Source organism: Mustelus asterias, chromosome 3 (genome assembly GCF_964213995.1).
Source record: "Mustelus asterias chromosome 3, sMusAst1.hap1.1, whole genome shotgun sequence".
NCBI classification, from domain to species: Eukaryota; Metazoa; Chordata; class Chondrichthyes; order Carcharhiniformes; family Triakidae; genus Mustelus; species Mustelus asterias.
The window spans coordinates 109,253,412-109,277,599 of record NC_135803.1 but is presented as its reverse complement, the minus strand read 5'-3'; the positions used below and the strand labels follow the sequence as shown (position 1 = coordinate 109,277,599).

General features: G+C 41.3%; 1 protein-coding gene across 3 annotated transcripts in view; it reads right to left on the bottom strand.

Annotated features, from left to right (window-relative positions):
* LOC144491523 (neural cell adhesion molecule L1-like protein) overlaps positions 1-24,188 on the bottom strand; it is a 554,136-nt gene that overhangs the window by 64,224 nt on the left and 465,724 nt on the right. For all 3 annotated transcript variants that reach the window (XM_078209437.1, XM_078209436.1, XM_078209438.1), the window contains one exon: positions 13,216-13,395. In XM_078209437.1, the coding sequence (XP_078065563.1) occupies positions 13,216-13,395 (180 nt within the window). The remainder of the gene's footprint in view (positions 1-13,215; positions 13,396-24,188) is intronic.

Here is a 24,188-nt window from a genome sequence, read left to right as displayed (position 1 = left end):
GGATTGTCAAGATGTGGAAAACCACAATGAATTGGGAGGCACACTCAGGAGACGACTGGAGGTCTTCCCCTGAATTGTCCATTGTTTCAGGATGCTGATTTGCTTCACAATGTTCCTATGTTCCTATTTGTGGTGTGGCTCCCTTGTAGGAACACTGACCACAAGGGATCAGCTGGCAGAGAGGATACATGTGCCACTTGCATAGCAGGTAGTCCATATTTCGGGCAATCAACTTTTGGCTCAACTTGGTAGCTCGAAGATGGCATCATCAGCTGCTTGGCACAAGATGAGTAGAATGACAATTACTGTCGGAATTGATCTGTGCATGCTTGCACATCAAGTGGATATTCAGGTTCCATTACATCTCCTCACTGAAATGCAGTGCATCAAGAGCCATGTGCGTGTAGTCAAAGCATCTCTGCATCATGAAAATCCTGCCATGCTCTTGCTTCTCTATGATTAGAGGGAAAATAATGACTTCTCCTCTTGAATGTATGGAGAGCTCCATAAGCTCCCAGTGGATGAATAGAGAAGTGCTGATGGTGTTGCCAGCTCCAGCCTGGAGGGGTCTGTTGGCATAGAAATTGAGGGCCACCATGGCCTTCAGTCACTGGCAGTGAAGTCCTTGTTCTGCTCTGCAGGGCTGCATGTCCAGTTGAAGGCCATGGTGCAGCTGAGTGACCAGCTCCTTAGTGAAGCATGGCCACTGCCGTTCCCGACTGAGGGTCAGCTCAGAGAAGAGTTCCCTGAAGACCCTAGGTAAAGTCAACCTTCTGCTGAGAGCCCCTCATCCACCTCACCCTGAACAGAGCTTCACTTGTCTGCTGCAACTCCCTGCCATGCCTCAGTCCAACAGGAACTGCAACTACAGCCTTCATGACTGGGAGCATGTGTTGCATCCAAAGGCCTTTCAAATCTAGACTACTCCTTTAAAGGCCCCTTCTAACTGATATAACTTCTGTCAACTCCTCCAACAACACACTCTTTCATCTAAATCTATGGCAGCAAAGGAAAGTCAATAGTACCAGACCTGAAAGTTGAATGATGATCTGCTAAATTAGCACTGGTAGAGAGTCCCTCCTACAGCTGAATGCAAAATGGCAGTTGGTGTGTTAAGTCAAGATTAAACGCTGACTGATGTCATAATCTGAACACCCTGCTCACTTCCGGAATACACACAGAAACCACATCCTATCGCCATTCAAAATATACTGATTGGTGCAGGCTGTCCAAGAGCAGGCTGCCCAACATTATTCTCCTGCTTCTGTCATGCCAAGAGTGGTGAGGATTGGAAACTGAATTTTATAGCCTGTTTTTTTGAGAACATAAGTTGTTAAGGTTTATATTACACAGCTGTTTGCTTCATGTAAATGTCAAGTCAAAACCTTTGTTCAATAGTGGATACTGAGCCACATCTAATATCTATGCTGCCATCCAATCTGAGCTTTATCAATACACAAAAAGCCCTTACACTGTTTTGAAAAATTTCAAGCAGCTATTTTTTAAAAATTGCTGACAGATAGCAAATTAATTTGATTTTTTTACATTAATAGAAGTGTTTGAAGAGACAGTGCTGCAGTGTCATTCAATATTTCCTTACGGTTGCAAAAACAAATTCTCCACATATTATCTCCTGGTTCACAAATGAACATGGGAATGTAAAACATTTTCACTACCAATCTTTCACTACGAATCTTCCTCTGTGGTACAAAGGGGGTGAGGTGGGGTTTAATTTTCACTTTCACACCTCTATACCATCCCTACTATTGAACATGCCTGATATTTCCTCTATGTGAAAATGATGCAGCTTCTATCTAGAGCGGGTGACCCGATCTGCAAGTTCGTCAGAGCTGCTCAGACAAAGGGTCATCGAGACTCAAAACGCTGGCTCTACTCTCTCTCCACAGATGCTGTCAGACCTGCTGAGATTTTCCAGCATTTTTCTGTTTTTGTTTCAGATTTCAGCATTCACAGTATTTTGCGTTTATGTTAGTAACACCACGTTGTCCCATAGTGTCCCCTGGCCTTGGCTTTTTAACAGCTTATTGTTTCCACTAGACCTAAGGGAGTGCATTTTTTTCATTGTATTTTTGAACTTGTTTATTGTTTGTCAATGACTGTGCAATAAACAGACTACAGAAATTTGGAAATCTGTAATTTCCTCAATGGTAAATTTGCTAACTTCTCCATAATCAGCAGTGCCATTCACCATGATTACTAACACAGAATTCACTTTCGACAACAGGCGTTTTTCACTCAGCATATTTGTTATTCTTCAATCTCTATTGTTAATTACACATTATCAACATCACTGGTTATGGTGCTCCTGACTCACTAAAAGTAATTAACCTATGATTTGCGAAACCACCCACTTTTTCTTTAATATCAGCTTCAGTGCTTCCTTGCCTTGTAGTGTATATGTTGCTTGTTGGGCAATTTCCGAACTGGGAACAAGTCTATTCTGTTAGGAGACTGCTTTTGATTTTTGCTATATGATGGTCACCTTCGCTACTTGCTCGGGCCGATGACAAGGATGGATCATAAAGATGTGCACTAATGAGAGCAAAGAATCTTGAGGTAAGCATTATACTACAGGGTACGAAAATTGCTTAATAACACACTATTTTACATGATGATGCAAAATAATGGGGTGGGGGGCGTGATTTTCCCATCTTGCTGCACCTGGCACAGATCATGCTGATCTGGAAAAATAGCATGGGGGCTTAAAAATCGGTTTCGCACGCGGCGCCAAACAGTTTGCGATCCTCCTGGCCCCTTACTGGTGGTGCGAATGGATCATGTCTAGAAGGGGCACAAGGCCAATTAGCATATTTAAAGAACCATTTAAACATGCACAGCCTGTTTCAATCTCAACGCACGGAATTCTCCGGCCTATGGGCACAGCGCGAAGAAGGTGAGAATCATGACTGGTCTCCACGAGCGGACACCTGGCACGATGGTCACACCGGGGCTTGGACACCATTGAAGCCCCTGGGTAGTTGGGGATATGAATGGGCAGTGCCCGTCAGGGGGCCACCAGACACCCAGGCAGTGGCCACTGGACAATGCACGTTGGGCACCATCAATAATTGCCAGTTGGGCACCAGCAATGTGTCAGGGACAGTGCCAAGGGGGTGGGGCCTGAGTGTGGACTATGGTAGGGGAAGCTATGCAGGGAAGCTATGAGGGGGGGATGCAATGCGGTGAAGGGTCATGCAGGGGTGGATCATGTCAAGGGTTACAATAGGGGGTGGGCATGTCAGCAGGGCCCCAATGCCTAATGCCGGTGGCCCGTGTCAGTGGGGGGGTGGGGGAACGTGCTGCGGATGGAGGGGAGGGTAGTGGAGGGGTCCCGATGGCCGTTGGGGTAGGGAGGGGATGTCCCACTGCACTGAGAGGTTGGAGCGCCTTTGCTAGCTCTCTGAAACCAGGCTCACTGGCATATTTATTCCCCACCTCAAACCCAGCGTGAAACTCCCAAATCTCCAATAAAGTGAGTGTTGGAGCGCACCCGATAGACCAGCGAGATCACCCCATCTTTTTCACCATTATTTTTGGGAAAATTCTGCCCATGGTGTTTAATGCATATTTACTTCTCACTTGCTTCTGAAAATCCAAAACATGGTTAAAAACTCGGGAAATCTATACCCCAAATCACAAGGGGATAATATTTAACTTTTAGTGAACACCTTATCATTTTTACAGTTGTCGGATAGAGGGCAGGCAAACAATTTTCTATATGGGAAAATTCCCTCCAATCTCTGTCTTTAACAAAAACGTGCATGTGTTCTTTTCAAATGCTGCTATAATTTACTCCTCAAAATAACCCAGAAAGTCTTCCAATTATGTTAGGCTTGTTCCAAATAAATGATGACTAGAGGAAAGATTTTGCCTATTTTTATTTAGGTTTCTGTTTTACTGCAAGCTTATGGGTGAAAAATAGGTTCTATCCACAGTTCAGAGACCACTTGCCAAGTTGAGGAATAATTATTTTCTTGATTTCGCTCGACTTAGTATGGGGTTTGATGTATTTTTGCCTGTTTTATTTCAAAGACAATAGATGAACCAAGAGAACTTGGTTAATTGACACAGTCCTCCTTCCTCCAACTGTATGGACCTTTGTTATATCGTGAAGTGAAAATATTTACATAATTGCCATTTATTACTTTTAAAATGATCTGATATTTCAAATAATGGATATGCTTTTGGTTTCACAATAATTTAACTGGAACAAAGGCATAATCTTCAAAATCTCATCTGGAATGTTCTGTGCCATTTAATCTAATGTGCAACAGTATTTCTTTAGTGCTGAAAGGGAATGAAATAGTCATTAGAATTTACAAAACTACAGTAAAGATGATAAAAATGTATTAAGTGTTTTATGCTCAGTCTTAAATGAACCAAGAAATCACGGCCTATTGGTTGTAAATGCTCAACATGAAAAACTGTGCCCAGCTCCCATTAACATAGATAGAAGCAACAGTATGGAAACAATATCATAGATCACCTTGCAGGATTAGGTATGCACAGAGTTTTCTATATTTGAACACACAATATTTGAATTTTCTCTGGAGAAACAGCATTTCACAAAGTGGCTGCTGTTAAATAGAGTAACAGCCAGAAAAGCACTTCCACGAGATACCCTGATTTGACTTTATTTTTGAACAAACCATTTGAAAGGGCTGATCACATCAAGTGATATACCAGGAATTAGCCTGCTTCACATCAGTTGCCTAACTAGGCTGGCTTGTTTAAAGTGTTTAAAGTTCATTCATTAAGGTTGAATGCTTGATCCAGATAATTAAATATAATGGACTGTATTTAATGATTCCAGCACTGGAGAATTATCAAACCAAAGTGCAAGGGCAGAAATTCACAACATCCTCCCTTCAGTAATTACTTGGGAATATACTTCTGAAGACTACTGGCAAATCTGTTTTCCAATTCATTATTAGGAGGCTGAAGTTAATGCACTAATTGTTCACGTAACCTTGAGCAGTAGTTTGATTACTATACAACTCCTACATTTCTGTTGCATCTCTCTTCCATTTGAGTTGAATGAGGTGATGCACGCTCCAAGGAACTGTGTTCACTCAAGGCAGCATTCCCTAAAAGAAGATTATCATGTTCCAAAGTAGAGCTGCACTAGTCCACTGAAGAATATGAGACGTTAAGTTTTCAGTAGAATATAAACTTGGATTTACCGACTGTAAATTGAGTGCTGGTTGAGTAGTAAACTGATTTGCCAGGTATTCAATGTATTACAAAATCCATGTTAAAATTGCAACCAGAACTTGAATGTGATTTTTAATTATTGTACATTGGCCAGCATTTGCTTTTCTTCTTCCCTCTGTGTGAGAGTCTTTGTCATTGTGTATGAAGCCAGTGATATTTTGTTTTTTCTGCATGGTAGGACATTTCACTTCAATACATCGCTGCAACACGAGCAGTCCATTCAGTTCCTCAATTCTGTTCTGCCAGTCAATTGTTTAATCCCCTGATCTGTACTTTCAACTTTGTTTCCCTTACCTACCTTTGATCTTCAGCCCCTGATATCATTACTTAGTAAATAAAAAATCAATTCTTTTTTAAAATTTAATGGACCTAGAATTATTACATTTTGTGAGAAATAGTACTTTCTGACGTTACCTAGACTAGCTCAAAATATAAGATTGTGACATCTTGTGCCCGAAATCCTCACAATATTTTTTTTGTCATGCCAACCCCATAGAATCTCTTCATCATTAGTTTCATCAACTCAATTAGATGGTCTTTCAACATTCTAAACTCAAGGGAGTACACTTTGGAAAAAAGAATAGAGGCATGGACTATTTTCTAAACGGTGACAAAATTCATAATGCTAAAGTGCAAAGGGACTTGGGAGTCCTAGTCCAGGATTCTCTAAAGGTAAACTTGCAGGTTGAGTCCGTAATTAAGAAAGCAAATGTAATGTTGTCATTTATCTCAAGAGGCTTGGAATACAAAAGCAGGGATGTACTTCTGAGGCTTTATAAAGCACTGGTTAGGCCCCATTTGGAGTACTGTGAGCAATTTTGGGCCCCACACCTCAGGAAGGACATACTGGCACTGGAGCGGGTCCAGCGGAGATTCACACGGATGATCCCAGGAATGGTAGGCCTGGCATACGATGAACGTCTGAGGATCGTGGGATTATATTCATTGGAGTTTAGGAGGTTGAGGGGAGATCTGATAGAAACTTACAAGATAATGAACGGCTTAGGTAGGATGGACGTAGGGAAGTTGTTTCCATTAACAGGGGAGACTAGGACGCGGGGGCACAGCCTTAGAATAAAAGAGAGTCACTTTAGAACAGAGATGAGGAGAAATTTCTTCAGCCAGAGAGTGGTGGGTCTGTGGAATTCATTGCCACAGAGGGCTGTGGAGGCCGAGACGTTGAGCGTCTTCAAGACAGAAATTGATAAATTCTTGATTTCTCGAGGAATTAAGGGCTATGGGGAGAGAGCGGGTAAATGGAGTTGAAATCAACCATGATTGAATGGTGGAGTGGACTCGATGGGCCGAATGGCCTTACTTCCGCTCCTATGTCTTATGGTCTTATGGAATGCAAACCAAGTTTATGAAACTTTTCCTAATAAATTAACTCTTTCAGCCCTGATATCATTCTGATAAATATGCACTTTATTCTTTCCAAGATTAATAGAATTTATAAAGAACAAAGAGCAAAGAAAAGTACAGCACAGGAACAGGCCCTTCGACCCTCCAAGCCTGTGCCGATCATGATGCCCTAACTAAACTAAAAAAAACCTTCTGCCCTTACTTGGTCCATAATCCCTCTATTCCCTCCCTATTCATGTACCCATCCAGATGCCTCTTAAATGTTGCTAATGTGCCTACTTCCATTACCTCATCTGGCAGGGCATTCCAGGCATCCACCACTCTCTGTGCGAAAAACATCCCCCGCACATCTCCCTTAAACTTTCCCCTCTTGAACCTGTGCGCCCTTGTAACTTCCACCATGGGAAAAAGCCTCTGACTATCCACCCTGTCTATGCCTCTCATAATTTTGTAGACTTCTCATCAGGTCTCCCCTCAGCCTCAGTCTTTCCAGTGAAAACAATCCTAGTTTATTCAACCTCTCCTCATAGTCAACACCCTCAAGATCAGGTAACATCCTGATGAACCTTCTCTTTCCAAAGCTTCCACGTCCTTCTGATAGTGACCAGAACTGCATGCCATACTCCAAATGCAGCTGAACAAAGGTTTTATACAGCTGCAACATGATTTCCCAACTCTTGTACTCAATTCCCCATCTGATGAAGGCAAGCATGCCATATGCCTTCTTAATCACCTTGGCCACCTGGGTTGCCACTTTTAGGAAACTGTTGACCTGCACACCCAGATCCCTCTGTATGTTAATGTTCCTAAGGGTTCTGCCATTTACAGTATAATTCACACCTAAATTTGATCCTCCAAAATGCATCATCTCGCATTTGTCTGGATTGAACTCCATCTACCATTTCTGTGCCCACGTCTCCAATCTAATCTGTATCCTCTGACAATCCCTGGCACTATCAGCAACTCCACCAATTTTGCATTTGCAAATTTACTATTCAGACCACCCACATTTTCCTCCAGATTATTTATATATACTACAAACAACAGAGGTTGCAGCACTGATCCCTGCGGAACACCACTAGCTACAGATTTCCATTCTGAAGAAAACCCTTCCACTGCTACTCCCTGTCTTCTATTACCAAGCCAGTTCTGTATCCATCTAGCCAGGCCACCCTGAATCCATTTTGATTTTAGTCTTTGTACCAGTCTGCCATGTGGGACCTTGTCATACACCTTGCTAAAAAACATATAAACTACATCCATAGCCCTTCCCTCATCGATTATCTTTGTCACCTCTACAAAAAACTCAATCAAGTTGGTGAGACATGACCTTCCCTGTACAAAACCATGCTGCCTGTCACTAACCAGTCCATTTTCTTCCAAATATGCATATATCCAGTCCCTCAGTATCTCCTCCAAAAGCTTCCCCACCACTGAAGTCAGGCTTACTGGCCTATAATTTCCTGGATTATCTCTGATTCCTTTCTTAAACAAGGGAAAAACATTTGATATCCTCCAGTCCTCTGGAAGCACACTTGTGGTCAAAGACTGACTGACATTTGAGGCTAGATTTTTGCTCCCAAGGCAGATAGTTTGAATTGGGAGATTTCCTGACTTGGCAAACCCGCCTTTTTATAACATGCCCCCTTACACGTTATTTTCACTCTGGGGTTATGGGGATAGGGTAGAGTCAGGTCGCTACAGGAAAAACTAAGTGCCAAGGTGGATTGGTTAAAAGGCCTCTGGGCAGTTCTCTGAGACCTCAAAGACCATCACAGCCTATCCATCCATTCTTCACGTCACTTCCTTGCCAACTTAATGCCAACTAATGCCCTCCATCAACTCCCATCGCTCGTTACAGCTCCCATGCCAAATAATGTCCCGTAACCACTCCCAATTGTCCCTCATATCCTCCATGCTCATTCATCTAATATACATGAACAGAGTCAATGAACCCCGTGATTACAATGGCACATCAGTATCTGTGTGATTTAGTTTACACAGGCACAGAGAAGTGTTAATTTGGCTTGACTGACATCAGCATTAGGTTATAGCGGGTTAATTTTCTGTCCTCTCTTTTGTCAGTGACTCAATGTTTATTTGCACAAGGTTGAGAAATATCAAATACTTAAAATTTCCATTACTGATATCTGAATGGTGTGCTTAATTGACCCTTTATTAGAATTGTAGGAACATCAGTTTTTTAAAAATAATACGAATAGGTGTTTCTTTCTATGCTATTGTTACTATCAGGTTCATTGATTCCGTACATACTGTATACTGGGTAAATGGGCAGGAAATGGCCATGAGTAGGCATGGAAGTTATGAGGGGCCATGAAGGGTGGTGAGGCATGAGTTAGCACGTGAGCTGTCAGAGCTATGAGTATGGTTTTGCGGACACCAGTTGGCATATTGGGGGAGTATGGGGAAAGACCTTTGATGTTATAGAAACAGAAACATAGAAACTAGAAGTAGGAGTAGACCATTTGGCCCTTCGAGCCTGCTCCACCATTCATCTTGATCATGGCTGATCATCAAATTCAATAACCTGATCCCTCCCCCTTTCCTCCCATATCCTTTGATCCCTTCAGCCCCAAGATCTATATTTAATTTCTTCTTGAAACCAGACAACATTTTGGCCTCAGCTACATTCGGTGGTAGATAATTCCACACATTTGCCACTCTCTGGATGAAGAAATTTCTCCTCACCTCAGTTCTAAAAGGTTTACCCTTATCCTCAAACTATGACCCCTAGGTCTGGGCTCCCCCACCATTGGGAACATTCATTCTGAATCTATCTTGTCGAACCTTGTTAAAATTTTATAAGTTTCTATGAGATCCCCTCTCACGCTTCTAAACTCCAGTGAATATAGTCCTAACCGACTTAGTCTCTCCTCGTATGATAGACCTGCCATCCCATGAATCAGCCTGGTAAACTGTCACTGCACTCCCTCTATAGCAAGCACATTCTTCCTCAGATTAGGACACCAAAACTGCTCACAATATCCTAGATTTAGCCTCACCAATGCCCTATTCATTTGTAGCAAAACATCCCTATCCCTACACTCAAATCCTCTCACTATGAAGGCCAACATACCATTTGCCTTCTTTGCTGCCTGCTGTACCTGCACGCTTACTTTCAGCGACTGATGCAAGAGTCTCGTTGAGTATCCACCTCTCTCAACTTACACCCATTCAAGTAATCATCTTTCTTCCTATTATTGCTACCAAAGTGGATAACCTCACATTTATCCACATTATACTGCATCTGCCATGTAGATAACCACACACTCAGCCTGTCCAAATCACGCTGAAGTATCTCTGCAACCTCCTCACAGCTCACCCTCCCACCCAACTTTATATCATCTGCAAATTTGGAGATAGTACATTCAGTTCCCTCTTCCAAATCATGAATAAATAATGTGAACAGTTGGGGTCCTAACACAGATCCCTGCTGAACCCCCTAGTCACTGCCAATCAGAAAAAGATCCATTTATGCCAACTCTTTGTTTCATAGAATCATAGAAACCCTACAGTGCAGAAGGAGGCCATTCGGCCCATCGAGTCTGCACCGACCACAATCCCACCCAGGCCCTACCCCCACATATTTACCCGCTAATCCCTCTAACCTACGCATCTCAGGGGCAATTTTAACCTGGCCAATCAACCTAACCCGCACATCTTTGGACTGTGGGAGGAAACCGGAGCACCCGGAGGAAACCCACGCAAACACGAGGAGAATGTGCAAACTCCACACAGACAATGACCCGAGCTGGGAATCGAACCCAGGACCCTGGAGCTGTGAAGCAGCAGTGCTAACCACTGTGCTACCGTGCCGTTTCCTATCTGCTAACCAGCTTTCTATCCATCTCAAGACATTGCCTGCAATCCCATGTGCTTTAACTTTACATAGTAAACATCAGAGCCGGTCAGGACAGGAGTTCAGGATGTGGGCTTGTTACTCATCCAGCATCGTGGGCCGAAGGGCCTGTTCTGTGCTGTACTGTTCTATGTTCTATAGTAGTCTGTTATGTGAGACCTTGTCAAAAGCCTTCTTAAAGTCTAAATAAACCACATCCCCTGGTTCTCCTCGGTCAATTCTGCTAGTTACATAAAGTTAAAGTAATGTTTATTTATTAGTCACAAGTAGACTTACATTCACACTGCAATGAAGTCACTGTGAAAATCCCCTAGTCGCCACACTCAGGCACCTGTTTGGGTATATGGAGGGAGAATGACCAATGCACCTAACCAGCACATCTTTGGATTGTGGGAGGAAACCGGAGCACCCGGAGGAAACCCACGCAGACATGGGGAGAATGTGCGAACTCCACACAGACAGTGACCCAAGCTGGGAATTGAACCTGGGTTCCTGGTGCTGTAAGGCAGCAGTGCTAACCACTGTGCCACCGTGTTTATACATCTTTATATTTAACATTCTCAAAAAATTCCAGTAGATTTGTCAAACATGATTTCCCTTCAGTTACCTTTCAAAAGTTCATGAATCCAGACTGAGGTTTACAATTCCTCTGAGATCTGTGAAACATGGAGATGAAGAGAATTCTTTTCTCTGAGGCTCATGAGTCTTTGGAACTGTTTTCACCAGAGAGCAGTGAAGGAAGTGTCACTGAATATTTTTAAGGCAGAGGTGGATAGATTCTTTACCAACAAGGGAGTCAAAGGTTGCCAGGGTATAAACAGGGATGTGGAGTTGGGGGTCACAATCAGATCAGCCATAATGTTATTGAATGGCAGAATAGGTTTGAGGGGCCGAATGACCTACTCCTGCTCCTAGTGTGTATGTTCATATATATGTAACCATGAGTCATGGAGAAACTAGCCTGACTCTAAGAAAATTGTGAAGGGCTCGAAGATATCTTCCACCGCAACGGAGCCGGTCAGGACAGGAGTTCAGGATGTGGGCTTGTTACTCATATCCTTATCGCATGCCAGCAAAAACTGGGGGTGCCGGGAATGGGGACAGGAATCGGATGACTATCTGCCACTTTAAAATTACTCTAAAATCCTCCCAACGCCACAAAAGTCCAGTCCTTGGTGTCCAAAATTGAACAGAGAGCTCCAGCTAGGGTCTGACCAATGCTCTGTGAAAATTAAGTAAAACTTCCTGATCCTCAAATGTTAATTCCCTTGAGATAAAGATGGCATTCCAGTCGGCTTTTTAATTTTTTTGTAGTTGTGCAGTACCTTTTAGTGATTTGGAAATCCCTCGGTTTTCTACAGCTACAATTATGGAGAAAATATTCCGCTTTTACTTTCTCAAATGCAAAATAAATAACCTCACATTAGCCTAAATTGAATTCCATTGGCTATAATGTTACCTGCTCACTGTCCCTGTGATGGCCTATTCTAGCCCACTCAATTTACTAATTTCTTACCTTCTGCAACATGGTAAATAAAGACATTGATATATCTGGTGAAAGCTGCCCAGCGCAGATCCCTAGAAAATAGCATTCAACACATCCGCCAGTGAGAGAACAAACTCTTATCCCTACTCTTAATTTCCTACCAAAGACTAACCCATGTCACAAGGTTATTTACAATTCTGTGCACTCTTTGATAACCTCTAGTGCAGAACCTTGCCAAATGTCTTTGGAAGCACAAGTAGAATACCTCCATACTCACTATTCTATCCATCACATATTAGTGACCTCCTCAAAAAAAATCAAATTGGTCATGCATTATCAAATTTTCATAGATCCAGACTGAGCCTCTTTAATCAGCTCATACTTGTTCTGCTGTTTACTCACTCCAATTACATTGATAGGTCTGTGGTTAGCTGATTTCTCCCTCTTTTCTAAATAATTAAGTGATACATGCAATTTTTTCATCAAGACACAATTCCTAAATTTAGACCGCTGTGGAAAATAATGACTAATTTGCAATTCTTCACCTGTTTCTTTTAATACCCTGATATGGAAACCTTCATAGCCCAGGCATTTTCTGTGTTAATTTCAATTATTTTTTCATCATTTCCTTTTTTTTCCAGATATAATTAAATCCACAAAGATTGCTTATTTTATGGCTGGTTGTACAGCTGGTATTTTGTGCTCCACCTCAATTAAAATGGCTACGAAGTACTCAGCCTAAGTTCCACAACCTAATTGCAAGATGCAATCAAAGCTCAGAGGTGGTAGTTGTTTACTATAGGTAGTACTTGTGCAGATTGCAAAACTGTTGTGATTGCAAACAGGTTAAAAAATACTACCATTTACAGAATATATGTTCATAATTGGTGGTTACAATTTGGGATTTAGTGTGGAACAGATTTTTCACAATTATATTCTTTATGTAAGTTTCACAATTTTAACTTATTTTTTTAGGCTTAAATTTATATATTTTCATTTGCCATTTTTTTTAACAGAATTATAAAATAACCAAAATGAGTGAAACAAGTATAAATAATTTACTTTCTGTGTACAGAGAAATCAATGTCCTTACCAACTGCTCTGAATTATGTAGAAAGATTAACATTTGATGTACCACAGGGATCTTTATGATTTTGATAATCAACAACTCAAACATCCTTGGATTACACAATATTGTAATTCTGAAATAACCTGCAACTACAGACTCAATTCACAAACATAGTTGTCTTACCTCCATCGATCACTGTTGTTCCTTCTTCTGTTATAAGTTTCCCAGATCCAGCTCGAGTGTAAGCATTCAGGTAAAACTTATATTTACTGCTGGTGTCAAGGTCAGACACTACTATCTTGGTTGCATCAGGATCCGTAATATTAATACTATTCAAGGCACCAATTTCTTCTGTGTCATTAACTGTAAAATAAAATAAGTAACTGTGAGACTTAGCTATTTTGTGATTCAGGGTCTGTATCTGGCAGATACAAGGAAAAGAATTCCCACTGTTAGTTCAACAAGTAAATAAAGTAAATGAATAGTTACAGAAAGACACCACTTTTTGATGTTCACTTTTTAAAAAATGTGTGCAATGACTAGAGTAATGGTCTATTTCTCTCCCAGTAGGTTGGTTACTGTATACCTTCTCTTAAAGCAAAGTTTTATTTATCCAGTGACAATAAAGGATCACCTTAGAATCATAGAATAATAGAATCTCTACAGTGTCAAAGGAGGCCATTTGGCCCATTGAGTCTGCACCGACTCTCTGACAGAACAGGTAGGAAAGTGGAATTAACACCACAATCAGCTCAGACATGATCTTATCGAAGACAGAACAAGACCAAGAGGCTGAATAGCATACTCCTGCTCCTATCCCTTCCACAATCAAGTAGAAATCACTAATTTGATGATAACTTTTTACACTATTGATCATAACGCAAAAATAAATTATTGACTGAAGTGCAACTGGGTTTTTTTACAGCATACAAGTTCAAATTGTTGAACAGATACACTGTTTCTGAAAAATTAATTTTACATTTGTAGAATGTTCATATTTTTCTATGATAATAAAGAAAAACACATGTTTAATACTATACTATCTTAAAACTTAATTATGACATTTTAGCTCTACCTTAACCCCATCGGTCTGTCCTAATTACTTGTTTTGCTCACTACAAAATTTTAATAAAAAGTGAAAAATTCAGTCCATTTTACAACCTGGTTTGCTGACTGTGAGAATACTTCAACTGATTGACAGCTTACCCTAATTAATTGCACCTTTGTTGCTGGGCACGTGGTGATCCCTTTGACAGGACCAGCATTCCAGGCCACTGGGAATGCTAAATCTTTATTGGCAGCTTCTTTTGAGTACAGTGGCAAGTAACATTGTCAAGTTGCTGACCACAAAATTCAACCAATTAAAGTCTTATCATGCAGATCTACAACAGTTCAAAGTGGGGTGAGAAACAACTCAAATCCCAATGTACAAAGTGACCAAATAATACAGCGGGTACAAAGACTCATAACTTAAGTAATAACCTTGCATTAATTCATGGTCATTACACAGTAAATGTTGCCTAACAATCTGTGTGATATAGTGCTTTTCAAGTCACTGAAATGCTGCTGAAGCAGATATTGAACTATATAGCTGGTATTTTCAGCACCATTATGGCCCATTAATTAGTGCATAATGGGGTGCAAATATGGGAAGAGATAATGATCGCAGCTCATAATGTTCAGGATGCATGTATTGGACGGGAATGATCACTAATGAAGATAGTTCTTGATGGAATGTGGCGAAAATTTTATTTCAGTATTGTAATGAAGGGATATCAATGTTCTCATTTCTTCCTAGCGTTTATTGCAGATATGCACTCAGGCTTCAAACAGCCATGCAAAACAGGAATCCAAAATTGCTGGAAGCCACTGGATGTAACAATGATGGTTTGAGGAGGCAGAGAGGCACAGGCCACTGTTTTGAAAGGCGCGTCTCTGAATTTGCTGGGAAAGTAGCAGAAAGTGTAAATGCACACTGATACTTACATTTTAATCACAAAGTAATCTTTAGTGAGGAAGGACAAACCCATGAGCTGCAAATCACTACAATTATCCATTAGACATGTGAAAGTGAGAGTTTGCCCTTAACCTCCCCATGTCTCAAAGAATTGCTGCATTTCCACAGAAATTAAACATTAGAGCTAGTATTTAATGATGTAATAATAATTTTAATGAAGAGATTTATATTCTTACAATGTTACTTAACCAATTTGCCCTAGAAATGGAACTATTTAATTCTTGTATCTCATTTCTGAGTAGTTTAAGAGATCTTAAAGTCTACAATGTATTTTGTTTTTTACTTTTCCTTTCCGCTTTTTTCCCCCCCTCTTTTAATCTACTTTTTCTTTCCCTCACTTTATCCTCTTTCTGTACCTTATTACACTTTATTTTACCCTAACTCCTTCTCCATTTTCCTCTGTTTCTTTACCCTTAAACTTGCAAGGAAGGGGACCCAGTACAGTCGTCTGCTATTATTTGACCTACTTCTACACGTGAAATCTGATGTGAGTGTTGGGCTGCTCCATATGAATGTATGAGTTAGGAGGAAAAGTCCATTTGTCCCCTCGAGCCTGCTCTGCAACATCATATAGTATCATAACAATAATAATATGGCTAATCTCATTGTGACCGCATCGCTGCATTCACACCTCCCCCTGTTAGTCAAGAATTCATCCCTGTCTCTCCCGCTCTCCAGAAAGTTCCACAGACTTACAACAGCAGAGAAACAAATTCTCCTTATCTCCATCAGAAATGGGAGACTTCTTAATATTAAACTGTGTCCCCTAGTTCCAGTCTCTCTCACAAGCGGAAACATCCTTTCGGCATCCATCCTGTCAAGTTGCTTTCAGGGTCATTAAAATGGTTCACCGAATCACCTCTCATTCTTCTAAGCTCCAGTAGATACAAGTCCACCTTGTCCAACCTTTCCACATAAGATAACCCCCTTCAACTCAGGAATCAGTCAAGCGAACCTTCTCTGAATGCTCCAAACACAGTTACGTTCTTTTCATCACTTTTTCAAACAGCTAGGAGTTAATAGCACATTTTATCACTTATTCATTCCTGCTCAAACACTGGCCCAGATACGTCCACACTGTGTACTTTAAACTGTATGCTGGAGAGGAGTGTACAGGGTATAGTAAAGCATGAGTGATCCAGGACAGGTTTCAGTGACAGGGAAGGGAATCTTTCATCTGCAGAGCTAGCTCATTCACCTGTCCTGTTTGAACAGCTTGGCGACATGGGCCTCATGAGATCTTCATTTATGAACATACGTACGAATTAGGAGTAGGAATAGGCCATTCAGCCCCTAAAGCCTGCTCCGCCATTTGATAAGATCATGGCTAATTTAATAATGGTCTCAACTCTACTTTGCTGTTTACTCCCAATAACTTTTGACTGCTTTGTTAATCAAGAATCTATTTAACTTTGCCTTAAAAATATTCAATGACCAAAGATGTGCAGGTTAGATGGATTGGCATGGTAAATGAACGGGGTTACGGGGATAGGGCAGGGGGAGGGCCTTGATAAAGTGCTCTTTTGGAGAATCGGTGCAGATGCAATGGGATGAATGGCCTCCTTCTGCACTGTAGGGATTCTATGGTTCTATGACCCTGCCTCCACTGCTCTCTGAGAAAGAGAATTTCACATTCTAGAGACCCCAGGAATAAAAAAGAAATCTCCTCATCTCCGGTCTTGAATGTGAGACTTCTTATTTTTATACTGTATCCCCTAGTTCTACTCTCTCCTACAGAGAAACAGCCTCTTAGCATCCATCCTGACAAGTCAGTTCAGGCTCTTATTTGTTTCAATAAAATCATCTCTCATCATTCTAAACTTCAATGGATGCAGGCCCAACAGGTCTAACCTTTTCTCATCAGATAACTCCTTCATTTCAGGAATCAGTTGAGCAAACCTTCACTGAGCTGCTTCTAATACAATCATATCCTTTCTTACCAAAGGAGACAAAAATTGTATGCAATACTCCAGATGTGGTCGCACCACCACCCTATACAAGTGTAACAAAAACTTCCTTACTTTTATACATCATTCACCTTGCAATAATTGCCATCATTTCATTTGCCTTCCTAATCACTTGCTTTACCTGCCTATCAATGTTTTGTGATCCATGTACCAGGACACTCAGATCCCTCTGTACTGCATAGTTCTACATTCTGTCTCCATTTATATAGTATATTGCTGTTCTATTCTTCCTGCCAAAGTGGACAAGTTCACTTTTCCTCCCATTATATTTCATCTACCAAATTATTGCCCGCTCACTTCACCATGAGTTTGCAAAGGGCAAACTCATGTCCCTTTCACAACTTACACTCCGACCTATCTTCGTGTCATCAGCAAATTTAGCGACCATATATTCCATCCCTTCATCCAAGTCACTGTGAATAGTTGAGGCGCCAACACTGATCCATGTAGTTACAGTTTGCTAATCTGACCCATTTATCCTACTCTCTGCTTCCTCTTAGCTAACAAATCCTCGATCCATACAGCACCTTTAAAGTATTAAAACATTCCAAGGCATTTATTAAAATGTCGTGAGGTGCTTTTTAAAGTAAAGCTACCTGAATATTGACAGTTGGTGAATTCATTAGTGGATGTGATAAGCTAGGTGGTACAGATGGCTACTTACTTACACAGCCTTACAGGACAATTTTGCTACATCGTAACTCATCTTGGAGCAAGACCTGATGAGTGTCTACAGCATTTCCTGTCTCTTTTCCAATTTTCAGCACTATGCTTTTAGCTTTTATTCTGCTCTTACTTGATTCAAAACATGTTCACTTTCTAACAGGGGAACTCTGGTGGAAGAATACAGACTTTTACTGTAACTTGACCACATTTTTAACCACCATGCTTTGTGAGACTAAGAGAGAATTTGCAAAGTGAAGTAAAAATTACTGAATGCTGCAAACTGTAAGATACTTTTTGGAATATGGAAGTTAACTAGTGTGTATTGTTATATCCTGTTCAGGCATGAAGGAATTAAAATATTAAAGTTATATTTTAAAAAGTGAACACAAAGATTGTTAGAGTGGCTGAGGCAACATTCCTCATAGTAGCCCTAGGTGGCATCCGTCAACTCGATCTCACTCTAGCTACCCTGTCTCTTGGAGGAATCAGTGAAGGGCTCTGCGGCTCCCATAGGGAAAAGGATCAGCAGGTTCATACCCCAGGGCCATCCACCCAGGTGACTCTGGGGATGTCCTGCCAATCTAAATCCCCTTTTCTTGAGACTCCATCAGCTTCAGCTCCACAGGCCGGAGAGGCTGTGTCTGCCCCACAGAGTTGATTCCGGAGATGTAGAGGATTCCGGAGATTAGTTTATGAGAGAGATTGAGTAGACTGGGCCTGTACTCATTGGAGTTTAGAAGGTTGAGGGGAGATCTTATAGAGACATATAAGATAATGAAGGGGCTAGACAGGGTAGAAGCAGCGAGGTTATTTCCACTTACAATGGAAACAAGAACAAGGGGGCATAGCCTCAAAATACGGGGGAGTCAATTTAGAACAGAGTTGAGGAGGAACTTCTTCTCCCAGAGGGTAGTGAATCTTTGGAATTCTCTGCCCAATGAAGCAGTAGAGGCTACTTCGTTAAATGTGTTTAAGTCACAGATCGATAGATTTTTAACCATGAAGGGAATTAAGGGTTATTGGGAGCGGGTGGGTAAGTGGAACTGAACCCACTATCAGATCAGCCATGATCTTATTGAATGGCGGAGCAGGCTTGAGGGCTAGATGGCCTACTCCTGCTCCTATTTCTTATGTTCTTATGAAACAATGGGATACGAGTGAGGATGTAGTGAACCTGATATATGCTTCTTATTATCAAGTAAACGTAACCTTGAGGGCTTCATGCTGTCCAGGCCTGTTGCAGTTTGCCAGGGCATAATGTCTGTGTTCAAGGGGAAGCATTGTCATTTGTGGCAAGTGTCTGAACTTTGTCATCCTCAGGTAGACCAGATCAATTGGAAGATGAGGGGGAACGCAGGCTAGATGTCAATGTGATTGCGAACAAGGTGAATCCTTTTCCTCATCGGGTTACATCTCTCTTCTTGCAGTTTTTACCAAACCGCAAAAATAAAATGTTAAGAATCAGCAGTCCAAGTTTCTATTCTGGGATTTGTGATGCTCCCGCATTGAACATCAATGGGGTTCACAACAAAATTGGGGACCCTGGACGAGCAGTGCCAGGATGCCGGGGACGGTGACAGCAGGCAGAGTGCCAGGGAAGCCCTGGTAGGGAGCTCCATGGTGGGGGTTACCATGTTTGTGGGGGGAGGGGATGTGGGACACGGGGGGACACATGGATAGCCCATGCATGTGAGGGGTCTCCATGTGCATTGGGAGAAGGAGCCCTTAGTCTTTTTTTAAATTGTAGGTTGGAGTGTCATTCCCGACTTTGTTGGCTTTTAGTGGTCCCACCCCACCAGAATGACAGCATTGGCCACACCTCCTGATTTCTTTTTCATCCAAGTGCTGCGAGAAAAGTCAGGTGGACAGCAGGCGTGCTCAATGCCACTTTTCTCATCTGAGCCAGCACTTGGATGAGAAAAGGAAACATTCCATCAGTTGTGTTATATGTTTGATGCCATTTTTTTTTCAAAGCAAGTCCTGCAGGTTTCAATTCTAAATCACAGTTTTGTTTAATCTTTTGTGGGGGTGTCATTCACCGGCAATGGTCAGCATTTATTTTTCACCCCTCCTTGTCCTTGAGTAGGTGATGGTGAGCTGCCATCTTGAACCGCTGCTGTCCATGCAGTATAGGTACATCTACAGTGCTGTTTGGAAGGGATTTCCAGGATATTAACCCAGTGACAGTGAAGCAACGGTGATATAGTTCCAAATAAAGATGGTGCGTGACTTGGAGGGTAACTTACAGGTGGTGGTGTTCTGATATGCTTGCTGCCCTTGTTCTTGTTGGTAGAGGTTGTGTGTTTATAAGGTCCTGTCGAAGGAGCATTGATGAAAGATTTTAGTTGGTACACATTTCCACCACTGTGCGTGGTGATGAAAGGAGTGAATGTTTAAGGTAGTAGATTGGATTCCATCCAAGCAGGCTGCATTGCCCTGGATTGTGTTGACCTTCTTGAACATTGTTGGAGTCACACTCTTGCAAGCAATTGAAGAGGATTCCTTCACACATCTAACTTGTGTCTTGTCACTTGTGGGCAGGCTTTGACGAATCAAGTGAGTTATTCACCACAGGATTCCCAGCTCTGACCTGTTTTTGTAGCCATGGTATTTTTATGGCCATCCAGTTAAGTTTCTGGTCAATGAAAATCCTAGGATAATAATGGTAGGGGGTTCAGCAATGGTAATGCCATTGAATGTCAAAGGGAGGTCATTAGATGCTCTCCTTTTAGAGATGGACATTATCACCAGTTTTGTAGTGTGAATGTTACATGCCACATATCAGCACAAGCCTGATTGTCATCCAGGTCCTGCTGCATGCAAGAATGGTGGCAGCCTTCTGTTTCCTAAGATAATGGTTTGCACCAAGATGCCCAACCCTCTGTTAAGCATTACTTGTTGTGGCTTTGGAGCCCGACTTCTCTGCAACATTTGTCACCAAAAAGGTGCACAATTCTCTGGCTGCTGTTTTCTCTGGGCCAGTTGAGTTCATAATTTCTGCTCACTTCTTCCAATGCTCTTCCAGTCAGCCTCCAGAGGTCAGAGCCATCAATGACTGTCTCCCAGTTGTCAGTGTTGATATCCACCATCTTCATTTCTTGCTTGCAGGTTTCCTTTCAGTTGAAATAAGGACAACCAGGTGATGATGACCCAATGGTTAACTCACTGTACAACTGTATATTGACCATTCATCGAAAGAACATGGCCGAGCCAAAACAGATGTCAATGGCTTAGTAATAAATGCATGTTGATGGAATCAGCATGCTTGAGGACCTCGATTTGGTGAACTTGTCCTGCTAAGAAATGTTGAGGACACATCGGAAGCAGTGAAGGTGGAAATTGTTTCGGCTTTCCTTCTGCGTAGCATATGTTGGCCAGGTCTCATGATGATAGAGGTGTGCATTGAGGATGCAGACTCACAGTTTGGTGATTTCAGTCATGTGCTGTTATTTCACATTCTCTATCTCAGCTTGGACAGAACAGCTGCAGCTTTTGTGATGTATGTGTTGATTTCAGCATCAAGTGACGGATTGCTGATGATTATGGAATCTAGATATATGAAGTTATTAACAGCCTCCAGTGTCACATTGTTGATGTTGATAAATAGCAGTGTGGCAATGTCCTGGATCATGGCGTTTATCTTCATGATGCTGGTGGTAAATAAAGTCCAACATTTACAGGTTGAGAGAGTCTATCCATTTGCCACTGCTGCTGTTCCTTGGTATGGGTTGTTGAAGTGATATGATCAGAATAGAGCAATTCTCTGGTGAAGACTTGGCACACATTGCCTTTGGATCTCCAGTGAGCAAAGCTGAATAATTTATCTGTCAGCTCTTGTATGTAAGGAGACATATACTGTAGATGACCTGAGGGCATATCACAGCAGCAAAGAGAAGGATAAGCCAAAGAGTGTTGGTGCCAATGGTGATGGGCATTGAAGACCCCAACCAAAATACATTCCGTGCCCTTGCCAGCCTCAGTTCTTCTTCCAAGTTCAGCATGGAGGAGCAATGATTCATCAGCTGTGGGAAGGCAGGAGGTGCTAATCAGTGCTTGATGTGCAGCTGAGTCCAGCGTGGCTATTGGAACTATTTCTAAAGTGTAAAGCAGTTGTAAAGTGTAAAGCATAGAGGTCATTCACCTGAGCAGATATTTTTGTTGCAAGCCCTGGCACAACACTGAAGGTGAATGTTTGTTTCCAGTTTGATGGTGTCCAGCAGTAATTACAAATACGACATTGGAAACTGATTACTGCCAGGAGATTGAACAAGTAAAACTTGTTACTGCTTTAGCAAGCTCGGTTCTGAATGTAACACTTTCGAAAGTTCTTCAGATAATTGCATTATCTCTAGAAATTTTAAAATAAATTATAAATGAATTTATATGCCATATCTTGCATTTTTATAACTTCTAATCTGATTTGATAAAGATCAATTTCTATCCTTGAGCTGCAGATAACACCAGCCAGAAAATACACTCTTATTGTATCTCCAAATATCAGAAGGATTTTGGAAGTCTGATTCATCACAGTAACCTTTGTTATTCTGAAGGCGTGATGTTAAATCCATGAAAGAATTTTCTCTGGGTCTGAAGTGTCACTTCAATCAGAAATCGAAATGTGATTCAATTGCTTTACAAAAAAGTTGGAAGATAAATGGATAAACAATATTGAAGGTGAAAAGCAACCTAATGGAAACAGAATTCTTCCCAGGTTAGAATATTCCCAATGAAACCTGGATCCAACCATGAGTAAGGAGTCGAACAACACCAGGTTAAAGTCCAACAGGTTTATTTGGGAGCAAACGCCACTAGCTTTGCAATTATCTGAAGAAGTTTCGAAAGTGTTACATTCAGAACCGAGCTTGCTAAAGCAGTAACAAGTCCAACGCCGGCATCTCCACATCATGTCCAACCATGAGGTCAGGGGTAAAAAAAAAGGCATCAAGAGAAAAGAAAAGATACTGTGAAATATTCAATGAAAATTTGGTTCGGAAATTGAGTAAACCAAAATAAAAAGGTCACAACCAAAAACTGGAATATATTGAGGAAGATACAGTAAAAAAGCTTTAAGGTCCAAGTGGGACTTCTTAAACATCAAACAGTTAAGGCAATAAACAATGTAAACATAATTTTGAATCATTGCACCATAATAGTTTTCATTGTAGAAAATAATTATACCCCAAGAGCTCGATCAGAGTTCATTACAAAATACAGGCCAGTGTTTAGATAGCAGCCATCATATATCATGAGTTTATTTCATGATTCGAAGGGATGATGGCTGATCTGTATCTCAATTCCATTAAATCATTATTAAAAGCTTTGAGTTCTCAGGACCACATAGGAAAGTATTTCAATTCATACACTAAGTCATGGATGTGAATGAGCTGACTCCCAGTACTCCCACTGGAGTCGAACATCTCTCCATTTCCAGTCGTGAAGTGGTGCTGAGGTCTTCATACCCTGAGAGAAGGGGTTGTTGTTTAATTACTGGATGGAGAACGAAAATGGAAATGGGACACAAGAAAGTGGTTTGAATGAAGAGCCACTGCTGTGGCTGCCATTTGTCTGTGGTCTGTAAATAATTGAGAATACCTTCATCTTCAAAGTGGCCCAGGTAAATGGAGAGTTGGGTCCCAGGATAATTTAGGGAAAGGTTGACAAATAAAATCCTATTACTTGTTAGATGAGAATTGGAAGCCGTTCCCACTTTGTACCTCAATAGGTGTTTTATTTTAAGAATTTGCTTGCCAATTCAGTTTGTTTATCCATTATGCATCCATTGACTCCGTCTAAACTTCCCGATGCCTTGGAAAAGCAGCCAGCATAATCAAAGACCCCACGCATCTCGGTTATACTCTCTCCCACCTTCTTCTGTCAGGAAAAAGATACAAAAATCTGAGGTCATGTACCAACTGACTCAAGAACAGCTTCTTGCCTGCTGCCATCAGATTTTTGAATGGACCTACCTTATACTAAATTGATCTTTCTCTACACCCTGGCTGTGACTGTAATACTACATTCTGCACCCTTTGTTCTCCTCATGTACTCTATGAACAGTATGCTTTCTCTGCATAGCACGCAAGAAACACTATATAACAATATATGTGACAATAATAAATCCAATCAAATTTTTAACAATTGTTTAAGTGCTCTGACTATAAAATATACATGATGTGGAGATGCCGGCGTTGGACTGGGGTAAACACAATAAGAAGTCTCACAACACCAGGTTAAAGTCCAACAAGTTTATTTGGTAGCACAAGCTACTAGCTTTTGGAGCGCTGCCCCTTCATCAGGTGAGTGGGAGTTCTATTCACAAACAGGGCATATAAAGACACAAACTCAATTTACAAAATAATGGTTGGAATGCGAGTCTTTACAGGTAATCAAGTCTTAAAGGTACGGACAATGTGAGAGGAGAGAGCGTTAAGCACAGGTTAAAGAGAACATCTTTAAGTCCCTCAATGTTGCCCCTTCCAGTCTCAATTTAAAAATAATCTTTGCTG